Source organism: Streptopelia decaocto (assembly GCF_964273445.1).
Source record: "Streptopelia decaocto genome assembly, chromosome: 1".
Classification (NCBI taxonomy): Eukaryota; Metazoa; Chordata; class Aves; order Columbiformes; family Columbidae; genus Streptopelia; species Streptopelia decaocto.
Window position 1 is genome coordinate 32,650,971 of NC_138663.1, and position 14,578 is coordinate 32,665,548.

Below are 14,578 nucleotides of genomic sequence, written 5' to 3' on the forward strand. Positions count from 1 at the left end.
CTTTTCTCTAGTAGCATCAGACTTCCCAGGAAACAGCCTTTTGCTATGTTAACATTTAGAGGTGGGTAGAAAAGGCTTTCGCCCCCAACAGTTACCAGAACCTTTCTCCTTTGATTATTTCAATTTTGCTCATTCAGACCTGTCTGGTGAATCAAACTCAAATAAAGTAGCCTCTAAGCTTAGTTAGCTTGCCTCTTGCAACAGCCTCTGTAAAGTGCACCAGTGGAGGATTATACTGTGCTTGCTTCCCTTGTGATACTGAAATTTGGGAAAGGCCTCGTGCATGTCTCCTCACCAGCAGGAAGCTTCTCCCTGGGGGCTGACCTTAGTTTTTAATGGTTTCAACTATTTGAGCTGCATGGTGACTTTCTCCTTTACCCTCTTCAGTGAAAATGTCCTTTCTAGTGACTGTTGTCTGAGCTAAAAGTGCTGATGAAATCCAGGCTCTGAAAGGATGCCCAGACATTGCATTCCTTAGTGGTCACTTCTAGACTTTGTCCAAAGTTTACAGCTGAAAGAGTCAGGATCTCACCTTAGCCCATCAGTCCATCCTCATTTCCACTTTTCTTTCCCATTTCTCACCAAAATCTTACCCAATCCCAGATGGCACAAAACTTAAAACTCTTCAGACATTGCACAGGCTGAAGTTTTCTATTAGAAAAACTACAATTATTTCAGCTCTCAGTTAAGGTTTTTGTTGTATATACGAAGAGCTTACAGAGGTGTTCTGCGTGTACCCAGAGATTTTCAGAATGCCTTTCTGGGTATCAAACTAAATCTTAACTTGGTTGAGGATCACCTAAGTTTGTAAATAAAAATGAATTATTGATCCTTGGATTTCCAGATATGGTTTGATGTCCTAATACTGTTGGTTTGGAATCAGTATAGATTGTATGCTTATATTTGTATAGTTGTCTTCTAGCTTTTTTTATGTTGGACTCACCTTCTGTCTTCAAACTTCAGACAGATGTGCAAATGTCTCCCTGGGGATGCATTCTGCCCTGAATTGCTCCAGGAATGGGTTTGGTGGACTTGGCAGTGTCAAGTTTACAGTTGGAGTCGATGGTCTTAAAGAACTTTTCCAACCTAAATAATTCTGTGACTTTGTGATTCCTAAACTTACAGAAACTGTGGCTCTTTACAATGCATCAGCTCCACTATGGTTTCCACGCATCACCTTCTAGTAAAACAACTGGAGTTCTGCTCAGCTGGGATTCAGATTTATCAGGAAAATGACTGATAACAGGTCTGTTATTCTCATGCTGTGCTAATGGTTATGGCATATGACGCCCTGCTGTTGTATAACAGGGGCAGTTGTTGCTGTTACAGTCTGTGTAAACAGCAGGCCAGAAACACAGTTTGGTATCAGAAGAAAATTAGCTTTGAGAAGCGGTTCAGACAGAAATCTTTATCATTCAGCAGAGGAGCACCTTCTAGCGGTATTGAATTAGTATGGCACCTAGTTAAATGGTTGTTTTCTCAAATTAAGTAGACATTTAAATGCTAGACAGTGAATAGTAGTGAGTATTTCTGTACACTATTAGTAAATTGATAATTCACTTAAAAACAAAAGAAAAAAATGAACCTGAGTAGAAAAAGCATGTATTTTGAAAAATTAAAACATTTTCCAACTACAGTACTCCCCTCCACCCTCCGCCAACCTGCTAGCTTACTAACTTTCTATGCACTTACCATGAAATAGTATTTTTATGTGTTCTGCTGTGGAAACCACCCACCCTTTGGCTTTTTTTTAGTAATTTTTGTTTTATTTTATATCTAATTGAGCTCCAAAGGACATTGTCTATGGAACTGTTATTTTGTTCAAAGTTTCACTGATTGTTAACACAGTTTCTCCATCCAGTGTATTTCTAGTAAAGAGATATATCTTAATTTAATATTTGTCACGGTTACTTTTGCAAATAATAGGATCATATAATTTAAAATTAAATTTTTCCAAATCTACAAATAAATACAGTGGATATGGTAATTTAGCTGATATTGTGGATTTCTACTCTTTCAATTTGTATGTAGTAAATAATCTTTTTTGAACATCATTACATAGTATACATAATACAAGTGAATGTTGTGCATTTCTAGAAAGGCAAATTAGGATTAATAAGCAATGCTTAATATTATGTCACTGCAGGAGATTTGTGCATTAGTGGAAGCTATCAGTGTGAAACATATTCATACTTAGATTTTCATGGGCTTTCTCTGAATTTTGCAGCTGTGTGAAAAAATATCAAATTCAAAAAGCCCAGTTTGAAGGTGGTTAAAAGAAGACGTAGCTATAGTTCTGCATTTTAATTCCATAAACATAATCCTGTGTTATTGAAGTAGGGAAGTTAACTTTTTTTGCTGAATAGATTTTTCAGCATCTGGAAACTTCAGCCAGAAGTTGAGATATGTCTTGCTAACATTTTAACCAGTGAAAGCTCCTTCCATGTCACTTGTTTTGTTTGTGCCATTATGAAGTAGATTTGTTGAAATAACTAGTATTTTCGCATCCTCCATCCCATGGTAGGAGGGCAAAGGGGTGGTAAGACAACTGGGAACCTGTGGCAAAGTTAATGAAGTTGAGGTTTTGTCAAGTGCTTTGGTAACAGTGGGCACAGTCGCCTGTTAGAAATACAACTGCCTGACCCTAAGGCTGTTTTGAGTCTGGTAAAATAATGATCAGCTTTCCCATGTAAGGTCTATGCAGCTTGCAGCACATATTAATACTGGTAGAGGACTTAATTAACAGATTGTGTTCCGTTTTGGTGCTCAGACAATTGTCTGTCTGGATGCATCTACAAAAGTATATAGCTTATGAGACAATAGTTTTCACCAGTCTGAAAATGTTCAGGCCTAAATGCGTACCCCTGTATTTCATTGTAGGCTAGAGACCCATCTTGCTTTTCACTGGAATATATTTACTCTTTTCCCCACAACATTAATTCTCTACTTGTGTTGTGCATTAGGCTCGTAAACATACTCTGTAACCCTTGAGGTTCCCGTGTGTGCAGTGTGAGGTTTAGTCACTGTGTCCGGAACAGACAGCGTAGTTGAAAATATTTATTGAAGGCAAGGATTTAAGCAAGACCCATGCTTAATCTGTACATACAGAGATTAAATCAGAAAGCTGTATCTGGTCAGGGTTGTTTTGTGTTTTTGGTGTTGTTTTTTGTTTGGTTGGTTTGGTTTGGTTGTTGTTTTGTTTTTGGTTTTTCTTTTCTGAATGCTTTACACCTCTGATTAGAACTAGAGAGAGGGAACCTCCTGCATGGGAGCATTCATAGATACATAGAATGATTTGGGTTGGAAGGGACATTAAAGGTCATCTAGTGCCACCCTCCCTGCCGTGGGCAGGAACACCTTCCCCTAGCTGAGGTTCCTCAAAGCCCCATCCAGCCGGTCCTTGAATATTCTCAGGTTTGGGACATCTGCAGTTTCTCTGGGCAGCCTGTTCTAGTGCCTCACCACCTTCATGGTGAAGAATTTCTTCTTTATATCTAATCTAAATCTACTTTCCTTCAGTTTAAAGCCTTTACCCCTTGTTCTGTCACTACATGCCCTTGTGAAAAATCCCTCTCCAGCTTTCTTGTAGGCTCCCTTTATGAACTGGAAGGCTGTTATAAGGTCTCCCTGGAGCCTTCTCTTCTCCAGGCTGAACTCTCCCAGCCTGTCCTCCTAGGAGAGGTGCTCCAGCCCTCATGTGCTGAGGGGGTTTAGACAAAAAATAATGTGCTCTGTTCTTGACCAGGAGAAAGTCTAGCTCGTTTTTTTAATTAAAATGAGCATTGTTTCACTTCCTTTGAGACACAAATTGTTTTTATCAGAACACCTGCTGTCTCTTGTATTTGACTGAGCAAGTGATTACATTTTTTCCCTTGAGGAAATGTAAATCCCTTTTTTTTCTTGCTCTCTGTCAGTTGTTGGTGGCTCAGCATGCATGGTCAGTAGTGACCCTGACATTTCCCGCACTGAGTCCCAGAGGCAGCATTGCTTGCCTTAGTCCTGTAGAAAATCTCTGGCAAAACTCATGGTCAAATCTAAATCTCTTCTGAATTCCAGTTCAACACTGGGGCTATTTGTAGGTGGCTGTTTTCTGTCAACCTCCACTCTGTGTGTTTGATAGAAAGGGGCATTGCTCATTCCAAACAAGCTAAAGTTTTATTACGCATATTTGCTGTTGTTTAAACATATTAAACTATTTACATATAAACATATTCAACTATATTTACAGTTGTATATGTTCATATTGCAATTAGGTTTGCAATTTACTGTGCCACAATACTGCATTTTGGACTGCTTGCCAAAAAGACTATTTCTGAACCTGTAGATGCTCCTAGATGGATGATGACAAAATCTGCCTTGTTTTCTGACTCAAAAATGCTTTGTAATTGTTTATTTTAAAAGGCTGTGTGCTAGATAGCTTGTAAGCAACTCTATTTACTCTTGAAAATAAGCTTGTGAATCAGTTTTATTGCAGTTTAAGAAAAAGAAGAAACAGTATAAAAAAAAAGAACATAAATATTTTGACAAGTCATTGCAGAATATCGCTAAACTGGTATTGAAAAACAGAGATTACAGCACTGCCCTTCAGAGTTCAGCATCAGCATTATATGGCATATAAGTACCACCGTGTTTCTTTTATCTCCTGTGAAATTTGGTTTCAAATGATTTCAAAGAAGGAAAACATAGTTTCTGTAGACACTACATATAAGATGATGAAACATTGTAGCTCTAATATTACAAAAAGCAGAAGGAGCATGAAATTAGTTTTATAGGTCTGGCAGTTAAAAAAGCAGGTTTCTTAAAAATCTAATTCTTAAAGAATAAAGAGTGCAAAAATATAATTAATACTTCCATGCCCTCTAACCAGTTTTTTTTTTTTGTTATGCAGTGAGGACATCTAAAGAGAGAAGATTTTTTTCACATTCATTTTATAACCTGGGATACAATCACACAGAATTAAAAAACCTGCACCTCAAGAACAATTGCATTAGCATTTCCTATTGCTAACACAGGGTTTTCAGTTGCTTCCCTACTAAAAAATATTCTAAAACATGATAGGAAATCAATATCTATTTTTACAGGTTTCCTTTTAACTACATCAGCACAATTGTCTAAACCTGAAGTAATAGCATCAGTAAGAGTGAAGTCTATAATTAAAATTATATGTTGAATCTGTATAATGGGAATTGACAGATACAGAAAAATTCAGAATTAGGCCTGCCTACACACTGTAATTCTGGCATAGCCTTAAGTCTTCCCACATTATCTGCCTTTTACAGCTTTTTCACAACAGCAGCTCGAGGTTTTGCATCTAGGTAATATTAATGGCATTAATGTAAAGCGAAGAGGGAGATGTGGTGCTTTTATGAGTCCCTGCAACATTTGGTACAGCCGATGGCACTGAACATTACTGCCTTGCTCTACGTTGCCTTTGGACAATCCATTAAGAAATGAAAATGTCAGTCCTTCCCTTGCAGCATCACAAATCCATCTTCCTATTCTTGTTTTTGTATTAAAAGATGAATGCACATTCCTATTAATATTTGAATTTCTGCTCTTTCCTTTGAGAAAGAGCAAGCAATCTTTAAAGACTCTGTGGCATTTTAGAGGAAGGCAAAGGATTATACATTTCACCTCCATTTGCTGACCTGCTGTTTCTGGTTCAGACCAGGCCCTTGAGACCACCCAGCTCAGGTAAGACAGGCTGCACAAGAAGCCTGATGGAAGGACATCTGACTACTGTCAGTGTTCTGACCAGTATTGGCTGGACTGGTGGGAAACCAGAGATCTGAGGTTCCTGGTGCCCTAGCACATTATGTACTTTGCAAGGACATCACTTTTGTAGCTAGGGCAGTACCTGAGACCTTGACTATTACGTTTTGTGACATTAGGCTGTATTTTACCTTAGACTGCAAAAGCTGAGAAGTGCAGTTCTCCCTGATTAAGGTTCACCTTTCGCAGCCGGAGGAAGCCCCATCCATGCTGAGTCATATGGAGAGGAAAGGACCAAGCTGCTAAGTGGTGAGCGGGGAGAAGGCCTGAAAAGAGAGCTTGGGGGGGCTACAGAGGTGATGGGTCCCTGCATGGGGGCCAGCAAGTCCCATCACCTCTGAGTACGGGCTCCAGGCACAGCGTGGGGAGACTTGGTTGATTCTCTAAGGCAGGAGCAGAGAAGCTATGTTTTCCTGCAAGGTGGATGGTGGACTTAGCCACATTACCTGCCTCTGCCGTGGTTCTTCCATCTGTAGAATCAGTGTAGGCATATTTTTTCTTCTACTAAAGAGCTTTGGCTTCTGCTGATGAAAGCAGTGTACAGAGGTGAAGTGACAGAGCACTGGAACAGGCTGCCCAGAGAGACTGTGGAGTCTCCTTCTCTGGAGACATTCAAAACCCGCCTGGACACATTCCTGTGCGACCTACTCTAGGTGAATCTGCTTTAGTAGGTGAGTTGGACTAGGTGATCTCTAGAGGTCCCTTCCAACCCCAGCCATTCTGTGATTCTGGTTTAATTGTCTTTTGCTACTGTTCATCATAGCTTTTTGCCTAGTAAGGTGCTTCTAAGGCATGGAACTTTGATACCAGAATACATTCATGTATGTATATTGAAGAGAAAACCAAACTTTCAGGAACATTTGAACATTTTAATTAAAATAGGTAAGCTAATGTCTTAGTAAGTGTGAAAATTTCAGGTACTTTGTGTGTGAAAGAAAAGTGGTACAAAGACAAATGGGGAACAATGTATGCATAGTGGCTTTCCTCAGAAAGCAGCTTTGGGATATTTGTAGCAAAATTCACCTCTTCATCTTAGAGGTTATTGTTTTAACAATTTTGCTTACAAAACAATGCTGAATTTACAGCAGTAAATGAGACAGTTGTTTCTCTTGACCACAGCTGAGAACATATACATAAACAATCAAATCTATCAGGCCCAGGTCTGTTTTGTTTTCATCTAGTATATTACAAAGTTATCCACCACTGTAATATCTCATGATCTAGATATGGTACATGAAAGCTACCCACATTGTGCAGTCAGTTTTGTAGGTTAATACATTATTACAACATTCAATAATGTCTTCAAACTCATTATGAGAGTTCGGCAGTTAATTGGATGCTGTGTCCTCAGATTTAATCCTAACAAAGATTTATGGGAAACCCATACTGAACATACTTTGTCAGAGAAGAAGATGTTGACTTTGGCTCTTAGCTGTTTAGTTTATTGTTCATTTATTGTAGCAAAATGGAATAAAGTTTATTTAATTTTATTTGTTTATGTCAATCTATCTGGGGAATGTTATAATAAACATTTTAGGAGCATGTTTTTCTGAGTAAAAATATGACCAAGTAAATATGAACAGATGTCTTATGCCTTTTAACTCTTATTTTATAGAAAACTTTTGATTTCAATCAGGACAGCATTAGAATTAGTTCAGCCTAGTTGAACAAAAACACTTTAAAAAAGTGTGTTTAATTGATTATAGAATCACTTATGAACAGGCAAACAAATGTCTAGAAGACTTATCAGCTACTAGAGTGTATTCATAGCTGGGTATTGTGAGGAACATGAATAGCTGAGGGTAAGAGAGGGAAGGATTTTTCATTCGATTTGTGTTCCGAAGATGATTTTTAAAGACTACCCAGTGCCTTTAGACTCAATTCAGCATGAGGCATGTTGTGTGAGAGGCCCAGGCCAGGAAAACAGATGACAGAGGCACTGGGACACAGATAGTTTTGTAGCAATGCCCCATCTTCTTTTTTCCCTTCTGTTCTTCATTATCCAGAGTTTGTTGGGAATAATCTTTCCAGAAGCATAAGCTGGTTTCTTTCCTTTTCCTTCCGCTTTTTCTCTTATGTGTGTGAGCACCTTGGGACTTCTGTTACAGATGGCTTTATTGATATAAAATTAATGAGCTTTATAGGGTTGTGTAGGCCATGTAGGATTGCATCCAGCTACTGAAACAGACATGGACACAAGGAGTAACTTTTATAACACAGTTTATTCCATATTTTTCTTTCAGTGGGATGCAAAAGGAGTAATGCAGAAAAAGTGCAGTTTCAGAGTCCAAACTGTTTGTCCCTCCTTTTGCAGGTGAACCCAGAGCAGTGAAGTGAGCAGCTAGGACACGTGCCTTAGTCCTACATGAGTGAAGTAGTGGAGTCCCCAGTTTGCTCCTGCTTGTCCCCAGCAAAGAATTTAGAGCAGGGCTGCCATCCCTGCTGCACTGCTCATATTCTTGAGGATCAGGGAGGACCAAAGGATCTGCAGCAGAAATCAGTATCATCTTGCTGCATGCTATTTCATGGTGATTTTTATCTTCTGAGTGCACTGAGATCTGGATTCTCCCCTGGAAAAGCAGGTCCCTGCCCATCGGCTTCCCCGGTCCTTCCCTGGCCGCTGGCACAGCACTGTAAGTGCCCCCTGATACTCTCCCAGGGCCACGATGGTAGTTGCTGACATTGCTCTGTCACGTATGACCTGGACCATGCAACTCTTCGGGAGGGTGATGCTGACAGAAAGTAAAAAGCATCTCATTTTGCATCTTTCTCTGCATGTATACTTGCATAATTCAGTCACACTGAGAACATAAAGGTCATTCTTGTTCAGCTACATGTGTTTTATGTTCTGATTACCTGATCAGAATGAAATTTCTCCCAACCTTTTATTTTTTTTTTTTTAAGTCAGACTCTCACATTGACTGTGAAGCATTTCATTACTGTTGTCTTAGTTTTTCTTTTTACACACTGAAACACAGGCAGATGAACCCTAGACTTTGCTTGAGAATCTCTGCAATCCATTTTAATGCTGCTTGTAAAAGAAATTGCATGTGGGTGGTGGAAGGGTTATATGTGAAGCTTTTAAATTATTGTATTAATCTTGAACTCATTGGATGCTTTCAATCCAAACTTTAATTGAAATTTGAAGTTTTATTCTTGCCAACTTTGGGTACTTGTGAGCACAGGCTGCATTTATAGATGTTATAAAGGCAGCACTTAAGGAGGAAACAATTCCAGATTTTTCCAAAATAGGGTGACTTTGATAATATTTTCCACATTTTCTTCTGAACTGAATGCCTCTTTCCTGGTTAACAACAAAACATCATTCATCATTCTAATGGTACTTGCTTAATATGTAACAGTAACATCTGTATAGGAGATACTATGCAGTGAGAATAAAATGATCTGTCTGTATAAAAGCCAACCGTTTTACTATTAAAAAGCACTACAAAATTTAGTGCTGGTCTAAGTAATTGTTTCCTCTTGTGAAAAAGCTCACATATGAGAAGTCCAGGCAGGTAAAACCCAAGAATCTCTGCTTCCCAGAGGTGTGAAGTTACGTTTTCTAGCCCAGGACTTCAAAGTTTTATGTTTTCTTTTGTGTCCAGAAAAGCATATTTTGCTTTCACATTGAATTTTACCCAGACAAAGTAACTTACTAAAAAGCAATACTGAGGTGGAGAAAGGAGAAATAAACAGTGTATCTGTACCTTTAAAGATTGAAAGATACGAATGGCAAGTGTTTGATTTTGGAAATAGCTTACTGTTTACAATCTTGGGTGCAATCAGATGGGGGCAATAAACTCATTTCGCCTAGAGCTTCACATTATCATTCTCCTGTTTTATCCTTTTTCATGCTGAGAGCACCTTTGTCACTAAATGGCATTGACATTGTTCCTGTATCCCTCTGAGATTTAAGTGTGTATTATAGTAGGTAATTGCCAATAAGTGCCCTTTCATGGATTAAAAAGCTGCATTGCTAATAACCCTTTCATGTTCAATAGGCAATTCATGCAAAAGATTTTTTTTAAGTGAATATTTTTCTTTTAAAAAAGAGAAATTGAAAGATTAAGTAATTATCAAAAGAAAACAAACAACACTTGCAATGAGTTGAGTACATAATGCCCCTGCACAGAATATAAGCACACAATTTTGCTACGAGATCCTGTGAGTTTGCGGGTACATCCATACACATGTAAAGTATTTCAGATTATCAGGAGCTGGTTCTTCATTTCATGTCACAGTTACAGGCAATTTAAAAAAATGTTGTTCTAGATATTATATATACATATATATTTACTCAATACAATTGAAACATACAACAAGAGGGATTTAATCATCATGTAGAATAGAATCATTTTCACAGAGAGATATGTGAGGACAAAATTATCTTAGAACTGTGGAAATTAAAGAATTAAGACACTGTACAAAGTATATTAAAAAGTACTTTGTCAATAGTAACTTCTGAAAATAAAGTTAACTTGCTCACTGCTACATGGGCTTTTACAGTTAACATGGTAGTGTGTGGGACTTGTCAAGAAAACAGCTCAGCAGGTGGTTGACTATGGAATGTGATTATTTTGTTGAAAAAACACATAGTTAATGACTCTTGAAGGTAGATGTTTTGATGACTATATATTATGCCGTTTTAATGACTGAAATGCACTATAGACTATCTTACACTGTCCTGAAACTGCGATGCTAAGACCCTAAAGGAGCAGGAGGGGCAGCACTCCTGTGTAGCAGTGTCGCTTTAGTCTTCTTGTGGCTCAGCCACCTCTTTATTTTAGACTTCTCCTGTGCACAGTTCTCCCTGTTGATGAGATTAGAGTTCATGGCAGAACAACATACTCCCTTGAAGCAGAACAGTTCTGAGAAACAGCTGTAATTGCCCGGGGTTTGGGGGAGCCACCAGTGTGCCCTGCCTGTTGCTTTGAAACCACTGCTGCCTGGGGGAGGATTTAACAACGATCTTCAATCCCTGCTCGTTTGCTTCAGGAGCGGATTCTCTGTGGCCCTGACTATGCTCAGGGGCTTCATCTTGCTGTTTGGCTTTTGTTTTTTGTCGGAAATGTGGTGCACTTACTCGAGTTAATGAGGTTCCACTGGCTGTGTCAGTGGACCTCTAGTGCAAGAAGCATTAAAAGGAAGTACTTGTGGAAAGCCTCTTGGCAAGTCCTCAAGAACTTCAACTCTTAACCATCATGATTATTATTAATTATATAGTCCAATCACAGCAGCACTTACAAACAGATGAAAAATAATTAACAGAAACTGTAAGTAAGCTCCTCAACACTGTGTGCTCTTATCCTACTGTATTGTTCTGGCCAAGAATTAGAGTAGCTAGTTAAAACTTCTCTTCATTCTTCATTCCATATCACATGTACATACAGGTAAGAAGTACTATTTCACAATAAATTAAGGTATATTTATGACAAGGATATTTAAAATGCCATTTCTGTAAAGCCAGGAGTTGCTAGTGTTTCTTTTCTAGTTGATGTACACATTAAGTTTTACTCTTCATTGCTGTGTATTCTTGCTTACTCAAGAGGGTGCTGCACAATACAGGAGACCAAATTTTAAACAGGGCTGATGACACAGAGCCAAACAGGCAGGGAGAGATGTGTGTCTTTGTACACTGGTGTTTAAGTCATTGTTCTTGGGGACAGAGTAGTGTCCCTTACCCTTCGTGTCAGACAACAGCAGCACTGGCATTTGTGGTGACGTCTTCTAGTTTTAATTCTTTGATAGAGTGTCTGATTTGCTACTGAAAAAATTATTGGGTCGAGGCAACTATTGATGCTGCAGATGATCTCTGTGACTTTAAAAACGGCAGTTAATGTGCTCATGTTTCTACAGGGTGGTTGACAATTAGTTTTATAAATTAGTATTACCATCATCATAACATGATAAGGTATGAAAGAAACAGCAAATACAATCATAGCGGCTGAAATCAGTAACAGAGGTCTAACAAGTCTGTTCCTTCTTTGCTGACGTTTACTGAGTTGTAGTAAAGCTTTGAGAGTCAACATGTAGCACGTAAATATGACTGTGATTGGAATTAGGAATCTCAATACGATTTTGGAGACCGTGAATGGCACTTCAAATTGTAAATGTCCTTCAGTGCCATCCAGGGAATCTATGAATTCGTCTTTTGTTCCAGCTGCAACTGCGTAGTAGATCTCTGGCATTGATGCAAACACTATGAAGATCCATACCGCGATGGTACAAAACGTGGCCTTTCCTTTGTCCCACCATGTTAGCGAAGTGATAGGATGGACAGCACCTACATATCTGTCAAAACTGATAAGTGTCAGGAAATAGACACTTCCATAGATATTAATACTAAAAAATATATTTATAATATGAAAAAATTCTGGACTGGAATAGACAGCTAAGTTTTGGAGACTATAATAAACTGAAAAAGGTGCCATGAGAGTCCAAGTGAAGTCACACAGTGCCAAATTAAAGAGAAATATAGTATTGGTAGTCCATGTCTTCATGCAGTACACATAATGTCGTAGTGCAAGTATATTGCCGAGAAATCCTACTAATAAAGTGAAAAGGCAAACCAGAATCAGCAAATAACAGTACCACTGCAGCTTAGGATTTTTACTGCAAAAGTAAATAGTGCATGTACCATTCATCATCCTTCCATGGAGCGTGCCTGAAGGGAAAAGAGAGACCAACAGCTTTTAAAATAAAAGTTGAATTAGATGTATTGAATTTAAAATTCAAAACTCTTAAGTTAAATCAAGCCTGTTTGAATGGGCAAATGAATTCAGAATACAAAATGATGTACACACTCTCTCCTATGTGAAAATAAATGTAAATTCCAAGTAGATAGCACTTAAATCTTACTTTACAGGAACACCAGCACAGGCAGACCTTCATGAACTTTTAACCTAAACTTTATAGTCTTTTTCTCTCTAATATTTGGTGTAGTGCTTGACAGAGAGAAAAAAAGCACACACTCTCAGTATCAGCAATGTCCCCCTGGCCACTGATGTGTCTGTGTCCAGCTTTGGAAGAAGCAGAGGAGAGGATGGTCATTGCCCCCCTCATTCCATCCTCGCTTTGAATGCCTCAAGTGTCCATGCTGGGCCTAGAGACATGTCTAGTGTGGGCAGCTGCAGTGGGCTGTGACTGAGATACAGAAGACAACATCAAAACACATCAGGATGAGCTCATGCTTCTTCTGAAGGCCACCAATCTTTCCATCTAAAGCAATGAACAAGCTGAACAAACTACTTTTTTTTTTTCTTTTTTTAAATATTCTTCTGTTAATTAATGTCCCAGCCCAAAACATTGTCCTTATTGCAGGTTTGGAGAGAATTAATTTTGTCTCCATCTTTTGGCCTGGTTCGTACTAGTGCTTGTATATCTGGAATACAGATCTGCAGTGTATATTTCAAAGCAAGACTGTTATGCTTGCAAAGTCTAACATTTAATCCCAATGATTTTGTAGTCCTAAAAAAAAAAAAAAAAAAGACTGGAATATTCTGCCAGAATGAGCTGTCACCAACTGCAGTTTGTCATGTTTCTAGAACCTCTCTCCAAGTGATGCAGCAGATGCCAAACTGTAAGGTCTGTCCAAGTAGGAGCTTTTTATGAGGGTCATCCAAGTAGCCATTTATAGATCAGAGTCCACCACAGTACTTGTTAGGATGACAGGATAAAATTTTACTCAGTACAAAGCACACTTTGAATGGAAGAAAAGACTTTTTCAAAATGTTAACAATTCCTTGAAAATTTTCGAACAGATTCAACTATGAAGTTGGTAGTAGAATCTAATGTTTTGCTCTCATGTCTACCTTAATGCAATATGACTTTTTCAAAGGTGTGTTCACAGACACAATTCAGAATGTAACAAACACGAGCTACACTGAAGACCTGCAAAATAGAGACTGTATTATTTTGCTTTGCAAATTTATATTTGATCTAGACAGTGAACTGACAAAAAGCTAGTTCAGACTGTATGGAATGAAATTAAGAAGGAAAGTTGTTTCTCTAGAAGGTCAGTGACTAGAGTAATCAAAGGACTTTCCTGAAAGTGAATACAGATCGAAAGCCGTCTGTTCTACTTCCAGTGTATTTGACAGGTGGGGAATGTTTGCTCTCGAATGTATTTTGTTTAGTATTGAAGCACTGTACTTTAACCTGGAGTAGCTGCACTCTTTCTCTACTTTTCTCCACAGCCTTTGTGGAATCATACCTTGTGTTTTTTTTTTCTTCAGCTGAAGTTCATAAGATATCCCTGTAAATCCTTTAAAATGTAGCCACTCTAATAGGTACAGTGCACTTAATTAGCACTTATAGTATGTTCAGCTGAAAGGGTTTTGAATATATATAGGAAAATTATATAATATTTTCCTAAAATCATCTTGGTTCTACCTTCCTTTTAAATAATTACGAATGGAGGCACTAAGCACTTCATTCCAAGATGAGCTGTCAGTAAAAATAAGCCCTAAACTGGCTACAAACAGCACGGCCATAGCTGTGTGAGGGAATTGTAATGTTCCTGATCTCATCAAGCTCCTGGACAAGGACTATAGGTAGGTCTGAATGGAGTGCAGCAGACAGCTGTGCCACCTGCTCCACTGTCCTGTAAGTTGGCTGGGTAAAGCCTGGATGCATAGCCTGGTACCTGCCTTAAGGCAATTACAGACCTGAACTAATATTAATAAATCCCCAGTCCCTTCATGACCTTCAGTTCACTGCACTGTACCCAGCATTGAGCTCTGTGAAGTTAGTTTGTAGCAGGGCGTGCTGGAACGGCACAGCTGGGTAAGGTGCGTTTGGAGAT

At 38.6% G+C, this 14,578-nt stretch overlaps 2 protein-coding genes across 3 annotated transcripts in view; one reads left to right on the top strand and one right to left on the bottom strand.

Annotated features, from left to right (window-relative positions):
- Window positions 1–14,578, top strand: part of TMEM117 (transmembrane protein 117) — a 242,914-nt gene that overhangs the window by 13,925 nt on the left and 214,411 nt on the right. The gene's annotated exons all lie outside the window — the stretch shown is intronic.
- On the bottom strand, window positions 11,418–12,422 carry LOC309447095 (P2Y purinoceptor 1-like; the record flags this gene model as incomplete). Its single annotated transcript, XM_082067394.1, has 1 exon — window positions 11,418–12,422. One exon carries the CDS (start codon window positions 12,420–12,422, stop codon window positions 11,418–11,420), a length of 1,005 nt encoding a protein of 334 aa, XP_081923520.1.